This window comes from Triturus cristatus, chromosome 3_1 (genome assembly GCF_964204655.1).
Source record: "Triturus cristatus chromosome 3_1, aTriCri1.1, whole genome shotgun sequence".
NCBI classification, from domain to species: Eukaryota; Metazoa; Chordata; class Amphibia; order Caudata; family Salamandridae; genus Triturus; species Triturus cristatus.
This window is the reverse complement of record NC_140583.1, coordinates 462,295,540-462,320,567: the sequence shown is the minus strand read 5'-3', so window position 1 is coordinate 462,320,567 and position 25,028 is coordinate 462,295,540. Positions and strand designations below refer to the sequence as shown.

The 25,028-nt window shown below is 46.8% G+C and overlaps 1 protein-coding gene across 2 annotated transcripts in view; it reads left to right on the top strand.

The window, feature by feature from the left end:
* The window catches only part of HDGFL3 (HDGF like 3), a 241,104-nt gene that overhangs the window by 84,688 nt on the left and 131,388 nt on the right, over nucleotides 1-25,028 (top strand). For both annotated transcript variants that reach the window (XM_085644279.1, XM_085644278.1), the window contains exon 2: nucleotides 2,860-2,936. In XM_085644279.1, the coding sequence (XP_085500405.1) occupies nucleotides 2,860-2,936 (77 nt within the window). The remainder of the gene's footprint in view (nucleotides 1-2,859; nucleotides 2,937-25,028) is intronic.

Genomic DNA, 25,028 nt, shown 5'->3' with positions numbered 1-25,028 from the left:
GCTGTCCCGGTCGACGCCATCATCGATGCTACTCTGGAGGACGCCACGCTGATAGAGGTGAAGAGGCGACTGCTACACAATGAATGGAGACATCTGGAAGGTAACAATCAAAACAGAGAGGCTGACAAAACCGAGCTGGCTGCCTTCAGGCACGTGAGAGAGGAACTGTCAGTGGCCCCCAATGGGTTAGTGCTAAGGGACACTCGACTCGTCATCCCCAGAAGGCTCTGTCAGGGAGTAGTCAACTTAGCCCATGAAGGTCATCGCGGAATTGTGGCTACCAAGAGGGCTCTGAGGGAACGAGTGTGGTTCCCAGGTCTTGATGAAATGGTACAAAACACGTTGAGAGACTGTCCTCAATGCCAACTAGTAAGCAGGCCTGATCCTCCTGCACCCCTGCAAATGTCCAGACTACCGGAAGGGGTGTGGCAGCAAGTGGCAGTAGACTTTTTTGGTCCATTTAAGTCGGGACAATACATCTTAGCCATAATGGATGAATACTCTCGCTTCCCCATTGCTCACATCATATCATCCACCAGAGCTTCAAGTCCGATACCTGTGCTAGATGAAGTATTCGCGGCCTGGGGCATCCCTATAACGGTGAAAACAGACAATGGGCCCCCGTTCAATAGTCAGGATTTTGCGGACTTTGCCAAGCATCTAAATTTCAGACATCGCAAAATCACGCCTCTGTGGCCTCAAGCCAATGGGATGATCGAGAGATTCATGTCCACGCTAAAGAAAGCCATTCAGCAAGCAGAGGTGGCCCGGCAAGACATCCAGACACTGCTCAATGAAGTTCTACGGGCATATCGGAACACCCCTCATTCCACGACGGGGAAATGTCCCGCCACGCTAATGCTGGGTCGGCCTGTGCGCACCAGGATCCCGATGGCGGAGTGGTCTGACAAGGCCGTGTGGCCAGAATCAGACACAGATGACATTGCTCGAACGGATCAACTCAAAAAGGAGAAAATGAAAGCGTATGCGGACCATCGTAGGAGGGCTGCTCCATCTGGGATCCAGGAAGGTGACTGGGTCCTGGTGAAACAGGAACAGCAGAAGAAAACGGACTGTCGTTTTAATGAGACTCCTCTGGTGGTCGTCAGACAAAAGGGGACTATGATCACTGCCGAGTCGGATGACAAGAGGATAACCAGGAACGTGACTCACTTTCAGAAATGTAGTCCCAAGGTGCGAGAGTCTCTTGGCAGTGTCAGCCAAAGGGAAACCGGTCCCCGTGAAACTGAGACCAGTACTCTGCCACCAAGAGCGGACTCGAATGAAGGAGGCAGTGATCGTCCTGGAGTCGATGGTCGTCCTCGCCGACACATCAAGAGGCCGAGTAACTGTAACTATGTTGATGTTATTTGAGCATGTACATCAAGTATTAGGATGAGCGTTTTGAATTTTGTTAAGAAAGGGGGAGATGTAATGTGGTGCTGATTTGGAAGGGCGCTAGGACCGCCTCGGACTAAGAGGCAGGGAGGGGCGGGACTAGGGAGGGGCAAGGGGATGCCCGGGAAAAAGGAACAGCAGTTAGATGCAGGCTAGCGACGAAGAAGGTCGCGTGTAATAAAGAAAGAGTTGAACCCTCACACGTGTCTGCGTGGTACCTCCGTCGACACTACAGCTCTCTGCACCAGCTGTAGGTATAGTGCAATAATACAAATGCTGATTTTCACTCAATAGCGTACAGCAGGAGCAGAAAATATTTAAATGCAAAACTACCATCCATCCAGTGTTCCATGGTAGATCTTCGAATAATGGGCACTGGATTCTTAGGCATTAGGAGGACAATAATGTATAGTACTTGAGGGGGGGTCATTTTTATTCACTGCTCTTGTATTCATGCACTTCTTTGTGGCACACAATCAGTGCGCCTCCTGGCTGTCTCTTTGTCTCCGCGCCTGCACCCATAATAAGCAAAAGGCACAGGTGCAGAGGCAAGGTGTGTGCCTCATTAGCTCTAGGGTAGTGAGGGAATGCTCCTTAAGATGACGCCGGAGCTATATGTTCACCAGTGCTATCTGTATTACAGAACGAGACCCAGAAATATCAAGGGCTCTGTGGTTTATAGACAAAAACAAAATAAAACACAAATGATACTTGTGCTATTGAGTTAAATTTTTAGGCCGCACACAAAAGAACTCAAAATAAGATAGTAATATAACCTCGTTTTTGTATTTGATGAAGTGGAATGCTAATAGTAGCATGGAGTAACATGGAAAATTAAATGTCTCAATCTGAAATTGAACTAGCATAGCAAAATTAAATAGTTTAAACTCTTTGGGCCAGACGTATGACCATTTTTAGCAGTCGCAAACAGAAAATCAGGCCATTTGCGACCATTAAAAAGGGTTGTAGCATGTACGATTTTCTTTAAGGAAAATGGACTACATTTGAAAAAAAAAGTTGCTTTTTTTAAACAGCAAACACAGACATGGTGGTCTGATGTCCCCAGCAGGCCACCATCCTCGTGATAGTAGCCCATTCCCAATGAGTCGCAAATTACGAACTGCCTCATAAATATTGATGAGGCAGGTAATTTGCGGCCCCATTGGGAATCGTTAAACGTGTCTGAGACACATTAGTACATTCCGTTTTGCGAGTCGAGACGCGAAAAATTGCAATTAGCGACCCACAAAACGGAATGGTCATACGTCTGGCCCTCTGTGTCCTATTTGGTTTTACAATCAATTTAATGTTTTTTTTTATTTGTTTTGGTATTTGCTGTATGTTTAGAAAATGTTAACAAATGTGTGTTATTGATACTGAAACCACTTTAGTTTCTAAACAATATGTTTTACATTTCTGTTATAATGCATGACTGAAATGAAACACTTTTATATCTACCAGATTGATGAACTCCCAGAGGGTGCTGTGAAGCCACCAGCTACCAAGTATCCAATATTCTTTTTTGGCACTCATGAAACGTAAGTTGGTTACAAGAAAACATGGTCTTTAAAAATTTTGTTGAATTTGATTTAGTTGAAATACCTGATTCATTGCAAAAGAAGTTCTGATTTGGCAAGGAACTAACCATGAACTGCTCAATTCAGTGCTACTCAAACTTCCAAAACTTTGTGGAAAAAGCATCAGTCCTGAATTTGTTAAAGATACCCATGCATTTACCTGGGCCAGTAAATATTTTGCTGTATGGCTAGACCCTTATTTAATTTGTATGTAGACTTTTGTCCTTGTTTTAAATTTGGCTGGCTGATATGAATGGTGAAGTGAAGTCTGCTCTACCACATTTTCATTCACGACAGACTAGTCTGCTTATTTTATAATTGATCCTTGTATGTGGACATTCCCTCCCCAAATTAGCTCCCTCCTCCATGGTGGGAGCTTCTTTTGGGGGAAACGGGCTGTAATGGTTCCTACTCCACTTGACGGAAAAGTGAATCTGCTCTCCCTTTTGTTATTTCCCAAAATAGACCCCAAAGATAGGACCTTTCTTCAGAAATGAACTACCCATAACCCCGCATGCACTGGGAGTTTACTTGGGTGCATTTTACGTTTCTGATGAGGACCACCATGGTCGAAATGGCAGTATTAGACATAGTAGATATCAGCAGGAATGGTGCCCAAAGGCAACCAAAGTTGATGCTCTTGGGCTTTGATGGGCACCTGTTTAAGAATGAATGGGGTGCCAGGGCCATGCTCCAAGCTGGTAGTTTAGCTGATATGACTGCAGCCCATGGGAAAATATTTCTTTAAAATCCATCCCAATATGTGGACTTTTGGTTTCATGTTTGTTCCGCAAGTCCCTTTTGTTCTGGAGAGGGGCTGCACCCCTGAGAAAACATTTTTTCCCGGCGAGAGTGATTGCTGTCAATACCAGAGCCTACCCGGACCCAGCTGGGCCCGAGGCGCAGCCTTATCCTGTGGCATACTGCCGGGGTCAGGGTGGGCCATTTTTCAGGCCGTGGAATCTTGAGAGCTAATTGTACACCAGGGACTGTTGGGTTTCCTGTTTTTTTTAGAGATATGGCACTTCTGCCCTGCATAGAGAGCTAGTGGCCACACAAAAGAGATTGCTGGCCAGTCCTGAGAGATGAGAAATGACCCTCCTTCCTCACTTGCCACCGTGCAGCAGGCCATATCGCTTGAGAACTGCTTCGTGGTCCTGGGGTGGGTAGCATGATGCTTGCTGTGGCCTCTCTGGATGACGCAGGTGGTGTAACCACCCACCATACTCACTTTGATCCTGGGAGGCTCCTGGATGGATTCATCCCCACAGTGTGTGATGTCTCCTATCATGAGCCCACCTGAGGGGGACACAGTTCTTTCGACAGTTTAGAGTGGTGCTCCCCCCAGTAATCTCTCAGCCACACACGTAAGTGGGCTTGTAGGTGGTAAGACAGGGGGAACATAGAGCTGCATCCTGGGAGTAGGTGACTGGGGATCCTGGTCCAGAATGTCAAGCACCCAACTTTAATCTTAGACTTGAAGGGGGGCGTTTGCTTCCGTCCCCCGTGCAGTATTTCCCAGGAGAGCTTGCTACCTTTTTGATTCAGCCGCCACGCAAGAGAAAGTTGCAGCATGAACTAGGGCCCCTGGTCCAGCGATCACTTTAAGCTATGGGAAAAAATTATCCCAAACAGTAAAGAATCCAGTGCGATACACAAGGCCCGAACACTAAACAGTGGAATTCTCCATCGGACCAAACTGAGGCCACCTAAGGAAGAGGAACTGAAGGACCTTCTTAGGAGGTGCAAGTCTGGCTCTTCCTTAAATCCATTCCCCCCTCATATTTTGAACTAAGTAGCTGAGATGATTGGTTCAGTGTATTTAGTTATCCAAAGCCTCCTTGCAGTCTGGGATAGTGCCAGACCCTGGAAAAGGGTAAATGTAATTCCCCTTCTAAAAAACCTAATGCTGACCCTAAATCCTTTTGAATTTTAGACCAGTCTCCCTGCTACCAGCTATTTCAAAGACTCTCAAGATGATTGTGAATACCCAACTCTCAGAGTTTCTAACCATTGGGAATCTTTTCCACCCATACCAATCCGGCTTCCGGGTCTGGCATAATACTGAAACAGCATTACTTGAAATCACGGAATCTATCAAGTTGAGTCTAGATCTTGACCATAACGTTGCATTAATTCTGCTGGATTTACCAACAGCGTTTGATACTGTTTTGCATGAGATCTTGCTCCAAAGGCTGGACACTGTTGGATTGGATGGAATGGCTCTGAAACGGCTGGGCTCTTCCCTAGAGGAGAGAGAGCAAGCAGTATGGATGAAGCCCTTCTATTAAGAGGTGAAGTCATAAAAATCGGAGGTGTTTTTTTAATATTTATATGCCTTCTTTGGCTTTTTTAGCAGAGTAATTCGGCATTAAAATGATCTTGCATGCGGAAGATATGCAGCAGCTGATGTCTTATGAGGGCGTTTGGCCACTGCTAAGCAAACGTTCACATCCTGTGTGACAGCAACGATGGACGCGCTTAGAACAGTGTAACCTGGATATTGCTGTTTTGCCCCGACCCTCTTCAGGGATGGATAGGCACTTGGCCAAGCAGCAGTATTCCACTATCCCCCCATTTGATGTACAGCTCTCCTTCAAAGCCCAAATAGCAGCAGTGGTGAAATCCTGTTTCTGGGTTTCAAGAACGCTGAAGAAATTCCTGGATGCGAGGATAACAGTGGTTAGGGCACTGATTCTGTCTAGATTGGACAACGTCAACGTCCTCTACCTGGGAATTCCAGATTATCTTTTAAACCATCTACAGATGGTGCAGAATACGGCAATCTGTCTTCTGTTCAAACTGTCTAAATGTTCCTTGGTGTCACACCTTTGGGAACAGCTGCACTGGTTTCCGTCCATATGAGAGTGACATTTAAAGCCTTAATGATGGCGCATCGAGCTTTCTGTGCACAGGACCTAAATACCTTAATGAGAGAGTTCTTGAATACTGCCTGACCAGGGCCCTGTGCTCTTGGAATGCATGGATTATAGCTGACTCCTGCTTAAGCAGAAAGTAACAGGGGCTTCCTCCATTGTGGTACTTGTTGCCAAGATTTGGAACCAGCTTCCGTTTCAACATAGAGCCCTCATGGATGAGGCCAGCTTCAAAAAAGCTCTAAAAACCTGCCTGTTTGATCTATAGGTCCTGCTCCCTGTCAGTCTTTTGTCATAGTGCTGGGACACTTGCTGAATAGCTATGCGCTATACAAAACCAGTCATTCATTCATTCATTACTGATGCACGGGATTTTGAACTAAAGACGATATTGGTTAAGATGAAAACCAGTCTGGAAATAATAGATGGGAAAATATACTGTCTAGCCATCCCAGTAGACTACATGCAGTAGAGGACAGTGGACAGATGAGCACGAAACCAGACTGGATGCTGCAGAACAACGCATGTTAAAGACTCTCTTAACACTGGGAAAGTCTGTAAGATAGAGAAAACCCTGAAAAAAGTACAAGCCATAAACCAAGATCTTATTTGGTAGATCCAAGTAAGTAAATGTCAGGATACTTGGTATTCCAGAATTCAGCCAAACTGGTGATGGTTGTATGTGCTTTACCTAAATAAACGGGTTCTGTTGAAATGTTTTAATCGAACCAGTGCTGACAGTTATTATTTTATAAAGAATGGATTTCACCAGGTTGACAAAACCAACATGATGACTAAAACTTCATTTCTTAAGGCAGTTGTTTTTACTCTTTTAAGCAGCAGTGACCACTGCAGGTAAGAGCGGTTTTGCCTCGTGGTCGTCTGTCAAGTCCCTCCCCAACCCGGCCTCACCACTCTTACCTGCACGGGCAGCACCTGCTTTTAAGGAGAGGTGGTGGTGGAGGGCTTAACCCAGTTTATTTTTCAAATTTTTCCAAAGGCCCTCTTCCTTGCCTTCCATGCCCATTATAATATTCCTCCTCCCACTTTAGTCCTTTATTCTTTATAATCCCCTTACTCCTTCTTCCACATTACTCACTGTTGTGATGTAATCCCTTGCTCAAAGCCCCTTCTTCCCCTCCTGCTTAACTCTCATTTTTATACAAGCCCCTTATTACCCCCTATGCTTTGCTCCATTTTAAATATCTGTTACTCACCCTCTTTCTTGCTGTACTCTAGCTTTCTTCACAAACCACGTATTCCTATTCCCACTTTACTCCCTTTTTTCAAATCCTTTACGCCCTCCTTTTTAAAAAAATTTTTTTACAGAGTTTTATATAGCGCGAACTTGACCGAATCCAATCAGGTATCAGAGCGCTTTGCATAGCACCAGTTACGTTACATGAGGACATTTTTTGTTAGGCACAGGGAGATTAAGTGACTTGCGCAGGATCACAGGATGTTTAGCGTCATTACTGCGACTCGAACCTAGTTCCCCAGGTCCGAGGTCGAGCGCCCTAACCGTTAGGCCAACTCCTCTTCCCTTCTTCTTCACTACCGTTTTTTTTACAAACCTTTAACCCCACATCACTACCCTTTTGTTTTTTTAGAAACCCCTAACTGTCTCCACTACCCCATCCACACCTCCCCTGTCCTGTATACCAACCCCATTATCCCTTCTTAATTCTGTCAGATTGTCCTTTAAAATGAACATTTACCTTTTCCAGGAAAGCATATTTTTCATGCAGTAGGAATGTTATTCTTTTTACTTTTCTCTACAATTATATTTCGATAACTTTTTTTAATCAGGCTTACTTTCTTCATCTTAGAAATTCGTCACAATGACAGATCACCACCAATGACAAGGGACAATGAGTGGAGCAACTGTTGAGTACACTTTTTGGTAGAGAATCCGTCCCAGGTATTTTCATTGTTGAGTGGGATCATTGTTGACTCGCTCCTTGATGACCCACCAGACCTAATAACCAAAATGTTAAAAGTATAGCAATAAGGCACTATTTAGCAGCTAGCCAGATTTAAAAAAAAAAAAAAAAACTCTGCATGGGGTACCACAATCTCTTTCTTCCCAGACTACACAGTTGGCTGTATAGGAGGGCAGGAAATCTTTCCTGGAAATTAGGATAAAAACTTCAGGACCTGCAGATTAGGTACATGATGCTCTGCCTTTCTTGACTGCACACTGAAAATATGGGAAACTAGGGTCTGCCCCAAGACGGCAAGATGGCCACACCCTTAGTTTCTCCTGAGAAGGGCGACTGTTTCGGGCTGCATAGCTGTCCATGGGTGTGTTAGACCTGGCATCATTGGCGTGGGTCTCCTTTCCCCTCTTTTTATGTTGGCTGGATTGAGATACTCTGGGCGCCGTGCCACTGCTAATCAGTGCCACAGCGCGAATGCTCCCTGTATATAAATGACTGTATGACTTAGGATAACCATAAGGCCTAGATCTGCGTAGCATGTCCAATAGAGAGTTACCCTCCCTTTCACTGTCGCTACTGTGACACGATCCGTTCTCATAGGCCAGACTGGGCCGGTTGAGGATTACTTTCTATCATTCTATCTGGCCCCAGGAACCTGATAGGAACTTCGAGTTTGATATGTTTGTGCTCAGGACATTGAGAGACACCTTTTAGTAAGGACCGTTTATATATTCCATGATTGATTGATGATGGTCCAGAGCCCAATCGTCCATGGACTCGATAATTCTCGCTTCGGTGCCCACTCTAAGCACGAGTTCACACTATGCAGCTCTGGGCAACAAGCCTGCTTAATCTCCACAACGGCCCCCCGCGGCGGGATGCCTGGCTTTCACCTTGGGGATGCCCAGTACGGGTTATCTTACAGGGAAAAACCAGGACGGGTTCCCAATGCAAGCGCCAAGATGCCCGTAGGGTGATAGCTGCGCTCTATAAGTACATCAATCAATCAATCAATCATATTCCATGTTTAGAAATGCCTCTTCTGAAAACGCAGTAGTTTCTTGCCTAAGCTTTACTGTAGGCTTTGCGAGTATGTGTATTGGCTGTCTGGTTTTGGAGCAGCAGGGCCAGCTGGGTCAGACCTGGTTTGAGATCGAGATCGGTATTCAGAGCCTGGGGAGGGGTGACTCTTTGATCCGAGCAGGGCCGTGCCTGGCAAGGTGAATGATGGCTCTACCTCCCACTGGGCATCTGATAGCAGACCCCCTCATTCTGAAAGGGCAGGATGTCACCTCGTATACCAAGTGCTCTCTGACCCCACCGAACTGGTTCTGACTGGAGTCAGTGATTTGCGACCTTAGAGAAAAAATACTTTTTAGGCATAAAATGCTGCACTGGAAATTTGTCCGTGTGTGTTCCTTCTGGATGTCAAGACAAAACTCTGTCCGAGTGAACAGAGGAAAGGATTTTGAAACTTTCACCAAGCTTGCCGAAGAATGACCTGAATCGAGAGCACCTCCTGCAGTTTTACCAGGGACATTAGACTTCACCCCATCCGCCGTCGGAATTCCTGTGCGAGGAATTCTGCTTGCAGGTGAGGCCTCCGTCAAGTAATCCGGAGTCTCTAGTTCTACTGTGAGGACCACGGAGTGGGCACCTTTGCAACTTTCATTGAACCTGTGCGGGCCGCTGCAGCTAAGAGAGAGCTGCCGCCGCTGAGAGCACGCCTGAATCTGAACCCTTGAACCTTCTGTTGGATCCGTGTGGCCCGCTGCAGCTAAGAGAGAGCTGCCGCTGCAGAGAGCCCGCCTGAATCTGAACCCTTGAACCTTTCGCTGGATTCGTGTGGGCCGCTGCAGCTAAGAGAGTGCTGCCGCCGCTGACTGCCTGCACCCTTGCCAACGTTTGCATCATTGTGGTGCGTCCTGTGGGCCGCCGCAGCTAAGAAAGAGCTGCTGCCGCTGAGTGCCCGCACCCTTTGCCACTGGGCATCATTGTGATTTGTCCTGTGAGCCGCCGCAGCTAAGAGAGAGCTGCTGCCGCTGAGTCCCCACACCCTTGTCAACTTTTGCATCATCGTGATTTATCCTGTGGGCCGCCGCAGCTAAGAGAGAGCTGCTGCCGCTGTGTGCCTGCACCTTGTTCACCCTTGTCGAGGATTGTTGCTATTGTCTCGTGGGCCGCTGCAGCTAAGAGAGAGCTGCTGCCGCTGAATGCCCGCACTTTGTTCACCCTTGTCGAGGATTGTTGCTATCGTCTTGTGTGCTACCGCAGCTAAGAGAAAGCTGCTGCGGCTGTGAGCCAATCACGGAGCTGCATGACGAGAGTCATCTCCACCCCCAGCCCGGGCCGCCGCAGCCGCGTGCTGCTGCCGCTGAGAGCCCGCCTATCCCCGAGTGCCTAAATAATTGTGGGTGCACGCCACGGACCTCTGCAGTCCGGACTTGTGGTCGCTGGCAGTCCGCCTGTCATCGTCTCCGCTTCTTTGAGAAGCTGCGTGCTGTGTCCCCTTTCTCCGACAGGTATCTGTTGCGCAACGGGTCACGTAGGCCCCGGCCTTGAACTCAGTCAGTGTCAAGTTCTGGTGAATACGTATTGCCTTTTGGAGTCCCTACTGGTTGACGTGAATTGTAGTTGTTGAAACGATTTGAGAATTTCAAGTTAAACTGTTAAAGATATTATTTTTCTATACCTACCTGAGTTGTGTCCTTTTGTAGTGTTGTTACTGCTGTGTTGTACGTGGTTATGAATGCTTCACACACTGCCTCTGAGATAGGCCTAACTGCTCGTGCTACGTTGCCACAGGGTTGAGCAGGGGTTGTCAAAGGGGATAGCCCATTTGCCCTGAATTAGGAAGAAGGGTCCCTGTTAGAATTGGGGGTCTCTAGTTGGCAGAGGTAGGTACCTTTGACCAAATAGGGATCCTTACTTCTAGTTATGGTAAAGGGGTACACACTGTTGATAACCCCTGCTCACCTCCTTGGTAGCTTGGCACGAGCAGACAGGCTTATCCCCAAGCCAATGTGTAAAGTATTTGCATCAACACCCACAATAACATTGTGAAACACCACAAAGGGACACCACACAGGTAGTTATCAAAAATAGATTCTTTTTATAGAAATTAGACCAGACCAAATATCAAACGCAAGGCCAGCATACACACTGATCTCTTGTAGCCCAAAACAACGATGTCTGGTAGTGTTCTATTAATTTATAGTTCAATTGTCATCCAACAAGCGCAATCCCAACAAGGGGGGGGGGCTCAATTAAAAATAATGCAGGCAGTCTCTGTGTCCCCGTACTGCAGCGAGTATGGCAATGCTGCTCGTAATTAAACAAACAGGACTCTAACCCTTTTTTTAAGCCCCCGCTGCCCCCTCGCGCTCCCGATCACCTGCTACTGCTGCCGAGTCCAGCCAGGCAACCGGCGCCCCACACAGCCCACCGGCAGTGCCCTCCGTGAGCACTGTGGTAGGTGCTAACTCCCACAAGGGACCGGAGCCAGTTACCTGCTAGACGAGCGCTGGGCAGTCCGGGAGGTTCAACGAGGCTTCCCGGTAAGGCAGGCTCCTTTTTCTCTACGATCCCCGTCCTCCGGCGCAGTTCTCCGCTCCCTGGCAGAAGCGTGGGGAAGCCCTCGAGGCCGGACCAATGGCAGCGAGGCACCACGACGACACTGCGGACCTCTGGAGCGGGTGGGACCAATGGTAGCGCGGCACGCCGATGATGATGCTGCGGGAATCCCGGGCGGCTGGAACCAATCCCAGCGCGGCCCTTCGATGACGAGGAGGGAATCCCTGGTAGTTGAGGCCAATCCCAGCGCGGCACAGCGGTGATGTCGCGGACCTCGGGTCAGCAGCGGTGGAATGTTACGGCGGCTCTCCTCTCCACAACGAACCCGGCCTCGGACTAATTAGCTCGAGATGCGGCGGTGAAGACAAAAGGGGAGATTGCGCAGCGCGCTTGGCAAACGGGGGCCGGTGGTGAAAAGATACTAGCCCTCAGCGCGTACTACTCCTCACGGGTGCTTTCCTTGTGTGCCGACTGCACACCGAAGGACAGACCACTCACAGGCACCGACTGTGCACCCCAACACACGCTCAGCTTGCAGTAAAAGTTTTTTCTGGGAATCTTGGTATCCCTGTGTTCCCAACAGGAGGCCAGCTCTTCTCAGGCCCTTGAAAACTCTAATCAGACACAACACACAGTAAAGTCTTGGTTTCTAGCAGAAGGGCTACTTATGTGGGTGGCACAATCAGTGCTGCAGGCCCTCTAGTAGCATTTGAATCACCTGCCCTGGCACACTTGGTGCACTTTACTAGGGTCTTCCTGGTAACACAAATATGCCAATCATAGATAACCAATTACAATAACAATTTACCTAGGGAGCACTTGCACTTTGACACTGATCAGCAGTGGCAAAGTGCCCAAAGCATCTAAACCAGCAAAAAAACGAAATCCAGCACAGCGTCAAAAATGCAGAAGGTAGAGGCAAAAAGTCAGGGGAAACCACGCCAAAGATGCTTGGATATTGGCGCCCGCCATTGCCAATTAGAGACCCCCATTTCTAACAGGGTGGAATTCTTATAATCTTGAGCAGAACTTTGAAAAAGAAGGTGTCTGCAACATAGATACCAGAGTTTGGATCAGAACACCTCTGTATTCTGTACCAGTTGGTGCCCGATGCCTGCCCACCTTTATTCTAAGACTGCTGACATGACTGCAAGTGACATATGCAGGCCTCCAATTGGAGCTCAAATTAATGCCGTGCTGCGGTGCCCACAGATGTTACAGGGGATCTGTAGTCTTCATGACTCACACCCAAACTGAAGGACCAGTGCATTGTGCACCTTTGGTGAACACAGCATGAGCAGGAGCATGCTGGCAGTTAGGCCACCAGCCTCTTTTCACCCCGTTGGCTAAAACAACATGTATAACATGTGAGCCTGCTAAACCAAGAACTACCCTCAACATGAAGGAGACAAGAGCTATGCAGCTTCGGATCATATGGCAGGATGAGACACACACCAATGTTCAAGCTGCCACCAGACTAACTATGGACAAGGCCTAGAAGCAAACTGAATATACTGCTCGTGTGACAATGAGATCACCCCCGGGCAATCTGGCCAAATGTTGCTTAGCATATTCCACCACTTGGGGAGAAATGAAAGAAACCAGTGCTCCAACACAAGTATGACTGAGAAACCAACACTGCACTAGAGCGTACAACTCCGGAAAAGGAGTACTTTAACTTATCTGGAGTGTACATATATTGTAGCAATTATCCTGTAAGGCATATAAACCGATTTGGAAGAGACATCTAAACTGACCTGGAAGAGGTGTAAGGTCATTCAGGCCCACAATGTAATTCTCCACAGAAGTATAATAGACTGAGGCACAATGAGTCTTAGGAACAAGGACTTGACTTCTGTTCTGTAGAGACTTGCTCACTTACTGATATTCTCCCCAACCACACTAGAGTGCCACAACTGACTCGGGACACTGTTGCCAGAGACTCACATTGCAGTTCTATGAGCTAGCTGTTCCACCTGAGCAAGTGAATGAGAGGCATGCTTGCGTCTCATCACTATGCTGCAAACACACATTCAGCCCTTGAGGAAACATTATGCGTCTCATTCCTATGCTGCAAACGCACATTCAGGCCTGGGGTAAACATTATGGAAATACCGGAATGAGCCTCTTTAACCCCTTCAGTGCCCGCCCCTTTCCCCGCCCTGTGCGGGCCGTTGCATTAGCGGGCGGGGTCTATGACGAGCTGGACTCGTCATGGGCACAGCGCAACCGCGGCCCATGACGAGTCCAGCTCGTCATGGGCACTGAAGGGGTTAAGCATTCATAGCCTACCATTTCTCAAGCTATTTCAGCTCAAGCGGTACACCCGCTGTCCATACTAAGGATTGTCACCTCTCAAAAACCTGTTTGCAGCTCAGTTAGCTTAAATGTCTTTGTCCTGGCCAGCGGGGCAGCTATTGTTTTTAGAAGCAATAGCAGGAATGAAAGAGGAAACAACCACCCTTAATGCTTACCATGCTTTTCAATACCACAGTTACTCTGGCCTTGTTGATGTCAAAACTTTCATAAATTGGTAAATCCATATGTAAAATGAATGGCAAGCTGGGAGGTGTATTAGAAGGGGTGAAAACCAATCTACAAAAGTAGAGAGGGGTTTAGTAAACAAAATAACACCAAAATAACAAAAATCCAAAAAGTAGAACTGGAGATATGAATTTTTAATGTTTTCAGTAGAAATACCACCAAAAAGCACAAAGTGCCAGTCACATTTATCTCATTGTAATAGACCTAGTCAAACTTGAAAGTCAAGGTCAACCTCAATGGAGCACGGGTTGATTACAGGGACCAGGCTCATCCTAGTGGAAGGGTTACCTTCTAACCTAGTCCTATTTCACGTGGGATGAGAAGCTCTTGTCTATGAGGTGCCATTCAGCGGTCGGGCTGCAAGTTGGATCTGGACAGGGTCTTGTTGATGGTGGGTTGCTGAAGTCCCAGGCCTTGGTTGGAGTGACAGTGCAGTTATTGTCAATGTGACTAACTCCGGACGGTGGGTATCAGTGAAGGTCTCGTCAACAGTCAAATGCAGTTCCACCATTTCCCTCAGTAAAGTCTGTTCACATTCTACAGTTTTAAGGTTGGAGGAGTACATTGTAACACGAGCCAAGGGTCCAGGACCGGGTGGGGAGCTTCTTGGGAACGTGGATTTACTCCAGCAGTGGCCAGCAGCGTGGTTCAGGCAGGTCAGCTGGGCAGTTGAAGAGAAAGGCCACGGGAAACTCATTTTGTCCCTGCAGCTCAAACAGGAGGTCAGCCAACTGAAACTTGGAGTCACTTCTGGGGTCCTCGGTTCAATCCGAGCAGGCCCACTTTTCTAAGGCAATCTTGCAGGGCAGTTTTTTTCTGAGTCTCCACAGGTCCAGGAATGTTCTGGTGAGAGGTTCTATGGTTGACAATTTTATATCCAAACCCCAATTTGTCTAACCCTAAATCTGGTTCTGGTCAGTTCTTCCTCTTCCCCTGGGTTTGTCTCCAGTCTGTCTGGGGAAACAAGGGCCTGACAGGCCCAGGTATGGGCTGCATTTGCTAGTGACAGGACAGGCATTTTCTGAAGTCATGAAGGGGCTGGGTACAGCCCTCGGGCTGCCACCCTTCCGCAGGGAATCCTCCTCAGCAGAGCAACACCATTCCACCACACCCAAGGCCCTTTTGTCCCTTGTGTGGTAGGAATACTCATCACACTCCAGGAGAATTATTATCAGGCATGTGACCCTGGACCCTGGCAGAAAGGCACAATTGGTTTAGTCAGAAAAATGGCACCTTCTAAAAGTGGCATTTCGAAGATAGTAATTTAAAATCCAACTTTACCTTTAAGGATGATTTTAAATTGCAGTTCAAATGAGTGGAAGTATTTCTCTAGCTGTTCCCAAATTGAAGTTATCACATAATAAATGTATTAAGGTAACTCAGTGTTAGTCTATGGGTGAGGTACCTTTGCCGCAGTGAAAAACAACTTTGGGGTTTTTTCACTGCCTGGACATATAATCTTAAGTACACTTCCTACTTTTTAAATACAATGCACACTGAGAGTATTTAGGGCCCACCTTAGGAGTGACCTATAAGTATTAAAAAGAAAGTGTTAGGCTTGGCAAAATCTACATTTTAGCAGGTCAAAATGGAAGTTTTAATGCTGCTCTACATACTTTCTTTAGTAGGCCTGAGACACGTTTTACAGTGTTGCATTAGTGGGTGGCACATTGAGTGCTGCAGCTCACTTCTAGCATTTATTGTACAAATAGTACCATTTACGAGGGACTCATAAGTAAATTAAATGTGCCAATTAGGAGTCTACTGATTTTTCCATGTGTGGAAGGGAGCGCTCAAGTACTTTACCACAGGTTAGGAGGAGTAAAGTTCATAGAGTCCTAAGCCAACAAGAGTTAGTTCAGCTGAAAAATAGGATAGTGAATTCAAAAACCTAGGGGAGTACCATGCTAAATATGGTTAGTTACAACAGGTCCTTTTCTGCAGATAGGTTTTTGCGTAAGGTAGCTGTTATTAATATAGTTTGCTCACATTATGCTGCCATGTACCAGTCTATAACCTGGATCCTAGTTAGATTTATATTTGTATCTTTATTCCTCCCAGATCAGCCCTATACCCCCATGCATTTCTCGTGAACACCACCTCCTTGTACCTGAGCCAGCTTGCAATAGACACTCCTCATCTCTGGTTATATACGCTAGGATACCCTTCACTACTCAGATACCGTACATATAGGGGAATCACCTCTCCTAAAATAGCTAGTGCCTGTAAGTCAACATGCTTACAAACAGTGTGTAGTGGTATCTGTAAACGTTAATGGTACGACTCAAGCACAAAATATATTCATGTAACACTCCTCTAAGAAACACATCTGACGGGGACACAGAATCCAGTAGGCTCGGACGTGGTTGGGTAGTAACCATAATTAGTAGCAGTCGTACTGATAGGCTCCACTCACACATCACTAACAAGTGCTATATTTCAAGGAAATGTGGCATTGTCATACTAATAGGAAAATCCCTACCACTTAAAGTCCATAGTAGACTAACTCGGAAGGCAGGTTTGCATTTGGCAAGATAAGAAGATCCAACAAAATGTTTGTTCTTGGATCACTGTACTCTCCCAACATCGACAAAACAGATTTCTTTAATGTGATTTCTCACAAAATCTGACCTTGCACGTATCCTGTTGGAGGAGGAAACAAGACAAATAACAGTCCTTCTTACTGTGGTAATCAGACCTATCTCATGAGATGTTCTTTGGGATTTTGGTCTTACTGACATGTAGAGACCTTTCCACCCTACAGACTACACATGTATATCCGCAGTTCATAACACATAGTCTTGGATAGACTACTTTTTGACCTATGCATACTTCTTTCTGAGACGTTGTTTTGAGACATTTGATAGGAAGACATATCTGATCACACACCTATATGATTGACACCTGAGCTGGGCCAAGTCATTCAGCCACCCTCGTTATGGATAGGGCCACCAAATTGGTACAAAGATCGAGCTGATAAAAAAGACCCATAGAATCCACAGTCAGAATTGTAAAACTTACAGTGAAGGTTTGGTATCCACAGCACAGTTATACTGAGCCACATGCAAAGCAAGCTGGTGAGGGTAATAGAGACTACTCCCTCCCTAAAAAAAGTTTCAAACACAGCAAGGACAACTGGAATCCATAATTCAACACCTCACTGCTAAGTATTGTGTGTCCCAGCAAAGGTACTGCTTTATCCTCAACTAGAAAAAACAAGCTTGCCCTAAATGTATTCTTTACAACTCAGGCAGAAAGCAGGTCTGGGTCCAGACTTAATTTCTAGAGTTAAATGACTCTAACGCATCAGCACAATTAAATTGTAGAGAGCTCGTACCAGAATTATTCCCCATTGTAAGAGGGACAAGGCTGGAATACTTCCTGTTCCCTCTCCTTTTTAGGTCTCGCCTACGCAGCGCGCATGCGTTGCATAGGAGAGACCTAAGGCCATCGGCACAGCTTTGGGGGCAAAAACGTGCACGCGTTGCATTGCTTGCAATGGCAACGCGTGCACGTCTGGCGATTTCCTTGAGGGAGTGCGCGTCGCCATATGGTGGCCCCATATGGACGCACGCTCCCGCAAGGGAATCTCGCAGGCCCCTTCCCCTACGCGATTATAGCAAAAGTAAACAAGCATTGGCATAGCCAATAGCTTTTGGGAACTTATAAGTATGTTTACTTTTGCTATAATCGCGGCACCCGCGTTTTACGTGCCGCGATTATAGCAAAAGTAAATATACTTATAAGGTCCCAAAAGCGAGACCTATTGGCTATGCCAATGCTTGTTAGGTCGAGCCTACAGCGCTTGTGCTGGAGGACGATCTATTGTATGTACTTTGTGGGGGATAACTCCTATCACTTTGGATTGGCTTTTGTCTGTCATTCAAAAAATCATAGCCTCCAAATTGCTAATAGTTGGTACATGTCCCACTTTTTTCTGAAAAGTTACCTCCCATGGAGTATCGCTGCAGCATTTGTCTGCCTCCACTTTTGGTATTGTATTTTGTGTCTTTGAAACTTTTTTTTTTTATTTAGAACGAGCAGCAATGCGCGCACTTTGCTAGTTTTTGTTTGCATCTGCTGGGGCTCAGCTAATGGCTTCCTTTGCTTACACTGGTTACTTTAATTGGTTTGGCTCAAAAACAAATTTGCTGTGCTGAGGACATCATTTTCTTTAATCACACTCAGTTTTCACGTTATAATGTATTGTGAAAAAACACACTGGTTATTACTTTGTCTTGGCTCTGAAACAAACGTGCTTTTTGTTTTCCCCCGACACCGGAGTGAGACGTTCAGTAGAAGTGCAAGGAGGGGAGAATTCCAGCTGTCTTTAAATGCTGGTATGCTGGTATTTGAAGTCTAATTATTGCGCCAACTGTCATGTCTAATTTATGCACAAGTGTCTGATAACAAAAATGAAACCAAACGATTTTGGGTCTGAATACTTTCCCGGAAGACGTGGCATCACCTGACTATCGGCCTAACAACATCACAAGGATTGACTCTCCAATTAAATGACTGAAAGTGGCACCACACAGCTAATAACCTCACCCCTTCCCTGCCCGAAAACCCTGCAGGAAGTAACATCGCCTCCTCCTAGTTTTTACAGAAAATGCTAGCTTGCGCAGTTCAATGGTGCTGAATTTATCTGCATAAATTAAGGCTTGTGCCACCACGCCTGCGCCTCTCCTCTTGGGAGGGTCGAAAGTCACTTGGGGAGTTAATCTTGCCTCATTAAATGTACGAGAGAGTACACATTGCATCAGCAAGGATGGGGAGTGCAAGAGCGCTCCAATCACTTGCTGTGCCAGTGCCCAGCTCCTCCCTGAGAGCACTGACTGTCTCATATCAGACAAGTAACTAACTCTTTTACTTTTTGTGTTATTGCAGCTCTAAATTATAATGAGAAGAGTTAATAGCAGTTACTTGCCTTGTCCAATTATAATGCACTGATATATGGCGGCTCACAAGAATGTCATGCTAACACCTCATAGCTTTGGATAGCACCTTTACCGTGTGTGCTGGACTGGAACATAATCACTTAGGATGGATGGATGGATTGGTTTGGAACAGCTGTACCTTTCAATGCACAGGTAAACCGACGAAAGAAAACAAAGTCCGACTTTTTAAATGGTCCCCAACTTAATTTCTCTTCCCATCACAAATTAATATGAATGAAACAGTCACGTTTCATATTGAAAGCAGACGCATACACCCAAATAGACCCGATTCAGGCTGGAGAATCGATTCTTTTAAAGCCAAACATGGCTATATTTTGGCTAACATGCCTGAAATTGCCTCTGCATCAGTGGAAGCCAATGGGGGCAATATATTCTCCCGAATATTTTTTTTAAATCTCCCACGTTCCTCGCCTGAAATGTTGGTATTTATAACAGAGCATCAATTTATGTCAAAGTAACCAACACTGCTCTGCAGGCATCAACAGAGGGCCTTTAGTCAGTAATGATGCGTGAAGATTGTTTTCACCAGTGTACAGGGCTTTAAGTGGGCCGGTCCCAGTGCTTGATTTGAAGTCATTCCACAAAAGCACAAAGGTGGCAATGCCAATTTGCGAATGCACATCTATATAATACATTAGACCAAGCCCAAATGATGCTGAGGCACAAATGTCAATTGTTGCACCGAAATCACCCCTACATTTGGGAAGCTCTGGAGGTGATACTCTGTCAGGCGCAGGTCTATCCAGGGAAGAATCACCGACATGGGAGGATTCCTTATGCATGAAAATCACCGTACTCATGAGTGCCACACTACGTCCACTAGAAGAGAGACTTGCAAATATTGAAAGCCGACTATCTAACTTTGAACAAGCAACAGTGGGCACCCTAAATAGTCTGGTTAACAATGTATTGGCTCAGGGCAAATCGAACTTGTCGATCCTAGCTGGGGGGGCTGTGACGTACGACAATCCTGCTACCTCTGTGATGCTAACCACACTCCATCTACGGGGGGAACAAATGTATTGTCTTTTAAACTGGGAGTGGGACCCAGGGCTGCCCAGCATACAGTGTCCAGTAGAGCAGGAGGGTCACAGTTCAGTACTACCTCACACGAAGGGCGGGCCACTGCAGATACATGTACAGATACAGGTATAAGCAAGAGGCCTCGTATTGAGCCCTCAGTGGAACTGCCACCAGAAGTGAGTCCCTATCTAATTGTTTTAACAGGGGTCCCGGAAATTAGTATGCCGTATGCTGAATCTTACATTTCTTTGAAAAACAAAGCCATACATTGGCTTAACGTGCATAGACCCCTTCCCCCACATATGACTACTGAAATATCTATGGTCCGAAGGGTGGGATGGGTAGGGCGCACGCCCAAAACTTTAACTGGCGATTGTATACTGGTCAACTTTAGGGATCCAAATATTGTAGACCACATATGTAAATGGAGCTCAGCTAGCACAGACACAAAAATTGAAGTTAGGCCTCTTTCCTATTTCTATTCTAGCAATCAACTGTGTGACTCAGACGAAGCCTGGTCGCTTGTATCACACCGTCGAGAGGGGAGGGGAGGGGTGAACTGGCATGGCCACCACCCATCTGTCCAGAATCAGATCCCATGTTACAATAGGTTCGGCGTCTTAGACCAGGTTGATTGACTGTTTTTGGCTGGGCAGGATATGCAGGATGAGGTCCTGACTCATGAGGAGGCTGCTGGGGATGGCCCGGCTGGGGTGGAGAGAGATCAGGCTTGTGAGCAGCCAGGAGAGCAGAACCCCCTAATAGGTAGCATTAGGAGTGGTGTAATGTCGGTTTTGGGCAGGGAAGTTGATGATCACCTACCAGTATCATCCTTAGCTACCACCAGTTACGAGAATCCTCTAGGGAGAGACGATATTTTGCCCGACAGTATATGTCCTAGTGCGGGGAACACAAAATGTATGTCTATATTGTCATGGAATGTGGCAGGCTTACCAAATAAATTAGCTTGTCCGGAGTGGGGCATTTTTGTGAACAATAGTGATATATGTGTATTCCAAGAAACCTGGGCCAGGGAGGACCGACACAGAGTGGGCTTTGCGGCATTTAATATCGCCGCACAGTGGGGAGGAAAGGGACGCCCATCAGGGGGCCTTACAATCTGGGTTGGGCTACATTTGGGCTGCTCGGGTGAGATCATCCCGACTTACTCTGATGACATTTAGTGCGTTCTCTTGTCCTGGCCAACCCCCTACAAACTTGCCATCGTGAATGTCTACTCACGGCCGACAAGTGTGGCAAAGGAGTCCAAAACAATTGAAGAGTTGTCATCCTTCCTTGGTTCCCTTAGCAGGGATATACATTATTTGGTCGCTGGGGACCTAAACTGTCATTACGAGCCACTTCGTGGCTTAAATGAGGGAGTCCTGACGGGTGAGGACGAATACTGGGGAATTCCGCCATGCCAGTCCCCATATCCGAAGTCCTGGTCCCCACTGGCCATCCAGCTCACGACCCTAACTTTGAATAACTCTATTAGGGCTTGCAACGGTTGGACGCCATCTGATACCCCGTCAAAGTGTACCTTCAATAAGAGGGGACACGAATCAAGACTAGATTATATTATGGTGGAGACATGCCTATGGTCGAAGATTGTCGACTTCGAGGTAATGCCTAGGGTGGACAGCGACCATAATGCACTAAGCCTGAGGATAGAGTGCCCACGGCCTATAGAGAATGAAAAGAAATTTGGCCCGGATGTGGTCGAAGGGCTGACCATAACGAATAATAGACGTAGAGTCAAGTGGGAGAAACTGGTGGTATCACGAGATGCTCTGCCTAAATTATATAGTGCAATTTTACCCTATTTTATGAAGGTGGGCTCTCTAATTTCCCAGCCTCTGGCACTTGACTTTAATGCAGTGCATGCATCAGGACCTAGTAGCCTGTTTAGCGGAATTTTTTAACCCCCCTGGCTCTAACAGGAGGCGCAGGGTTCCTGTATCCACATGGTATAATGCCTCATGCAGGAAGGCAAAATCAGAGCTTATTGTGGCCCTCAAAGATGGGAGGGACAAACTAAAAACTCGCACCCTAAGATCACAATATAAAGAAACAATGAACCTCGCTAGGGAGGAGTGGGATTTGGAGAAATGGTCCAACCTTTCCTCCGCACTGGAAACGAGAGATGAACGCAGATTTGGGGCAATAGTTAGCACGGGGTCAGGAGAGCCCAGATCTGCAATAGAACCCAATATTGGGGCGGGGGTCTGGGAGCTCCATTTTAAGACCTTATATGCGGTAGTTACAGGTCTAGAAAGTCCACTGGCACTTACACCCAGACTGGGGGTACAAAATGATCATGAGTGTACAGTGGAGGAGGTTTACATTGCCATAGGGAAATTGGCCACGGGTAAGGCTCCCGGCCTAGATAGACTCCCCGGTGATTTATTTAGGGATCAACCGGTGATCTGGGCCCCCTACCTATGTGCCCTTTTCAACGCAATTCTGCGAGGTATGGAGGTACCGGGTACTTGGTTGGGAGCAGAGATTGTCCCAATCTTCAAGAAGGGCTCTCCTCTGCTTCCAACCAACTACAGGCCCATTAGCCTCATTGACGTTCCCCAAAAAATCTTCTTGCGTCTAATCCAGGACCGCTTACAGGAGTGGATTGAGTAGTACGATATCCTCAGTCCTTATCAGGCCGGATTTAGGAGGAACACATCGACCATGGACCAGATATTCCGTCTTATGTTATTCTGGAAGACGGTAACACTAGAGGGTGGCAGCCTCTACATGGTCTTTGTGGACCTCCGGTCCTCGTTTGATCTAGTACCTAGGGCCAAACTTTGGGCGGTGCTCTTGGAAATGGGAGTTCCCAACGCAATACTGACGGTGCTGATTAGGTTACATGCACAAAACTACGCACAGGTCAGAAGTGGGAGGGAGGGGGTGCTGTCGTCCTGGTTTCCAGTCTGCAGGGGGGTCAGGCAGGTGTGCGCTCTGGCACCAACACTGTTCTGCCTCTATGTGAATGGTGTTATATCGCATCTGGACGCGGTTCCCAATAATGATGCACCCAGATTGGCAGGCAGGAGGGTGCCAGCGATAATGTTTGCCGATGACACCCTCCTGCTTTCCAAGTCCCCCATAGGGATCCAACGAGTGTTGGACGGCTTTACAGACTTTTGCCGATGCAGCGGACTGGAAATCAATGCCGATAAGACCAAATTTATGATTTTCAGCCCCCCGGCGTCGACCCGCCCAACACCAATCCTGGGTTCGGTTAGACTGGAGAGGGTACAGACTTTCCAATATTTAGGGGTAACGATCAATGAAAATCTTTCCTGGGGCCCCCAACAGGCGAAATCACAACTTAAACTCTCCCAATTAGTGGGCGGCATCCTCAAAATGTCCAAAACATCTACAATCAAGCCAGTGAGCCCCGCACTGGAGATTTACAAAGTGAAGGCGAGGGCATCGGCTCTTTATGGTGGGGAACTCTGGGGGTATACCTGTAGGCCCGAAATTCTTAACGTGGAGAACAAGTTTATGAGGCAGCTACTTGCACTCCCCCAAAGCACACCCCTCCTTCCGCTGAGATTGGACTTAGGACTGAGTTTTATCCAGGACGAGCTAGCTCTGAAACCTCTTAGGTTTTGGCGCAGGCTATGGATAACTCCAGAACTGTCCAATTATAGGCTTGAATTAAAGGATGTGCTGAACCATGGTAGTGCAGCGAAAATCCCCTGGCTTGCATTTGTGAAAAAGGAACTGGGGAAAATGGGTCTATCGGACCTTTGGCATGAGCCAGAACAGGCATGCAGGGGGGTCTCATGCAAAATGCTTGCGAAGTCCTTTATGGACTACAAACAAAATATATGGCTGCATGACTCCAAAGCTGGCCCTCTGACAACGACCTTTTTAACACTTAAACACTCATATGTTTTTGAGGAGTTTTTGAATTTTATTTACCCAGTTGGAGCTATGAAGTTATATATCCAATGGAGATTCGCAACGCTACCACTAAGGGCATTTACAAGTAAGTGGTCTACACCAACGAGTAATTCTTGCCCTGGATGCGGTGCGATTAAGGAAGATGAACTACACATGCTCTTTTTTTGCCCTGCTTACAGTAAAGCCAGAAAGTACTGGTTGGTACTCTTGTGCAAGAACATGGGCTCTGATAAATGTCTTGTTGCAATGAGAGTCCTTAAAACTGACACTTCACCGCACATAGTTTTCGCACTCTCAAAGTTCCTGCTAGCTATGTGGTCCAAGAGATGTTCTCACATTACAGCGGCATCCAGGGGTGATTGTATATTATGATTATCCAGTATTAGGGGTGTCTTTCATAGATTCACATGCCTGAATCATTCCCCGTCGTCGAGACGGGAGCCTCCGGTACATAGAAAAGTAATGTCCTATAGACATACATAGAGAAAAATAGGCCTAAGGGCCTCCCCTTAGTAGCCTATCCTTGTCCTTATGTAAAAAGGACCAAACTCTTAGAGCCAGCCAATCAGCTGTCGCCTCCCTCTAGAACCTTCCTGACAGGAGCCTCAGTCCCTCAGATTTTCTACCGCACGTTGTGCTAGGGAGTCTCCAGCCTGAGTTCTCCTCAGGATTTCTTTAAAACCAGATTGTTCACTTGTTACGTGACTTCTTTCTTCAAGGACTTGAACAGAGATTGCTTCAGGCCACTTATTACTGCAGTGAGTGATTTATTTATTCTAAACTCCTGGCATGTCTGAATCCCAGAAGAAAGCCCTTTTCAGGGCCTGCTCTTCATGTGGGAAGAAGAGGCTACATGTGGACGACAAGCATGACCTCTGCCTATATTGCCTTTATCCTGACCACGTGCCTAAGGACTGTAAAATATGTAGGTCTTTCCCTCACAAGACCTTGAAGGACAGAGAGGGTCGTCTGCTTATCTGGCTGGACAGGCTTAAGGACAGGGAGAGTGTGGTATCCTCAGAGGGAAGCTTTTCTAGAACCTCTGAAGTCTCCCTGAAGAGGCCGAGAGTGACGTCTCCTGGCCCCTCAGACGCTCCTCCTATGAAGACACACAAGAAGTCTTCAGAGGCAAGATCTTCAAAATCTTCAGTGTCTGACAAGGACTCTCAGACTTTTAAGAAGCCTACCCTGTCGGCCAGCAAAATTGCGACAACCTCCTCA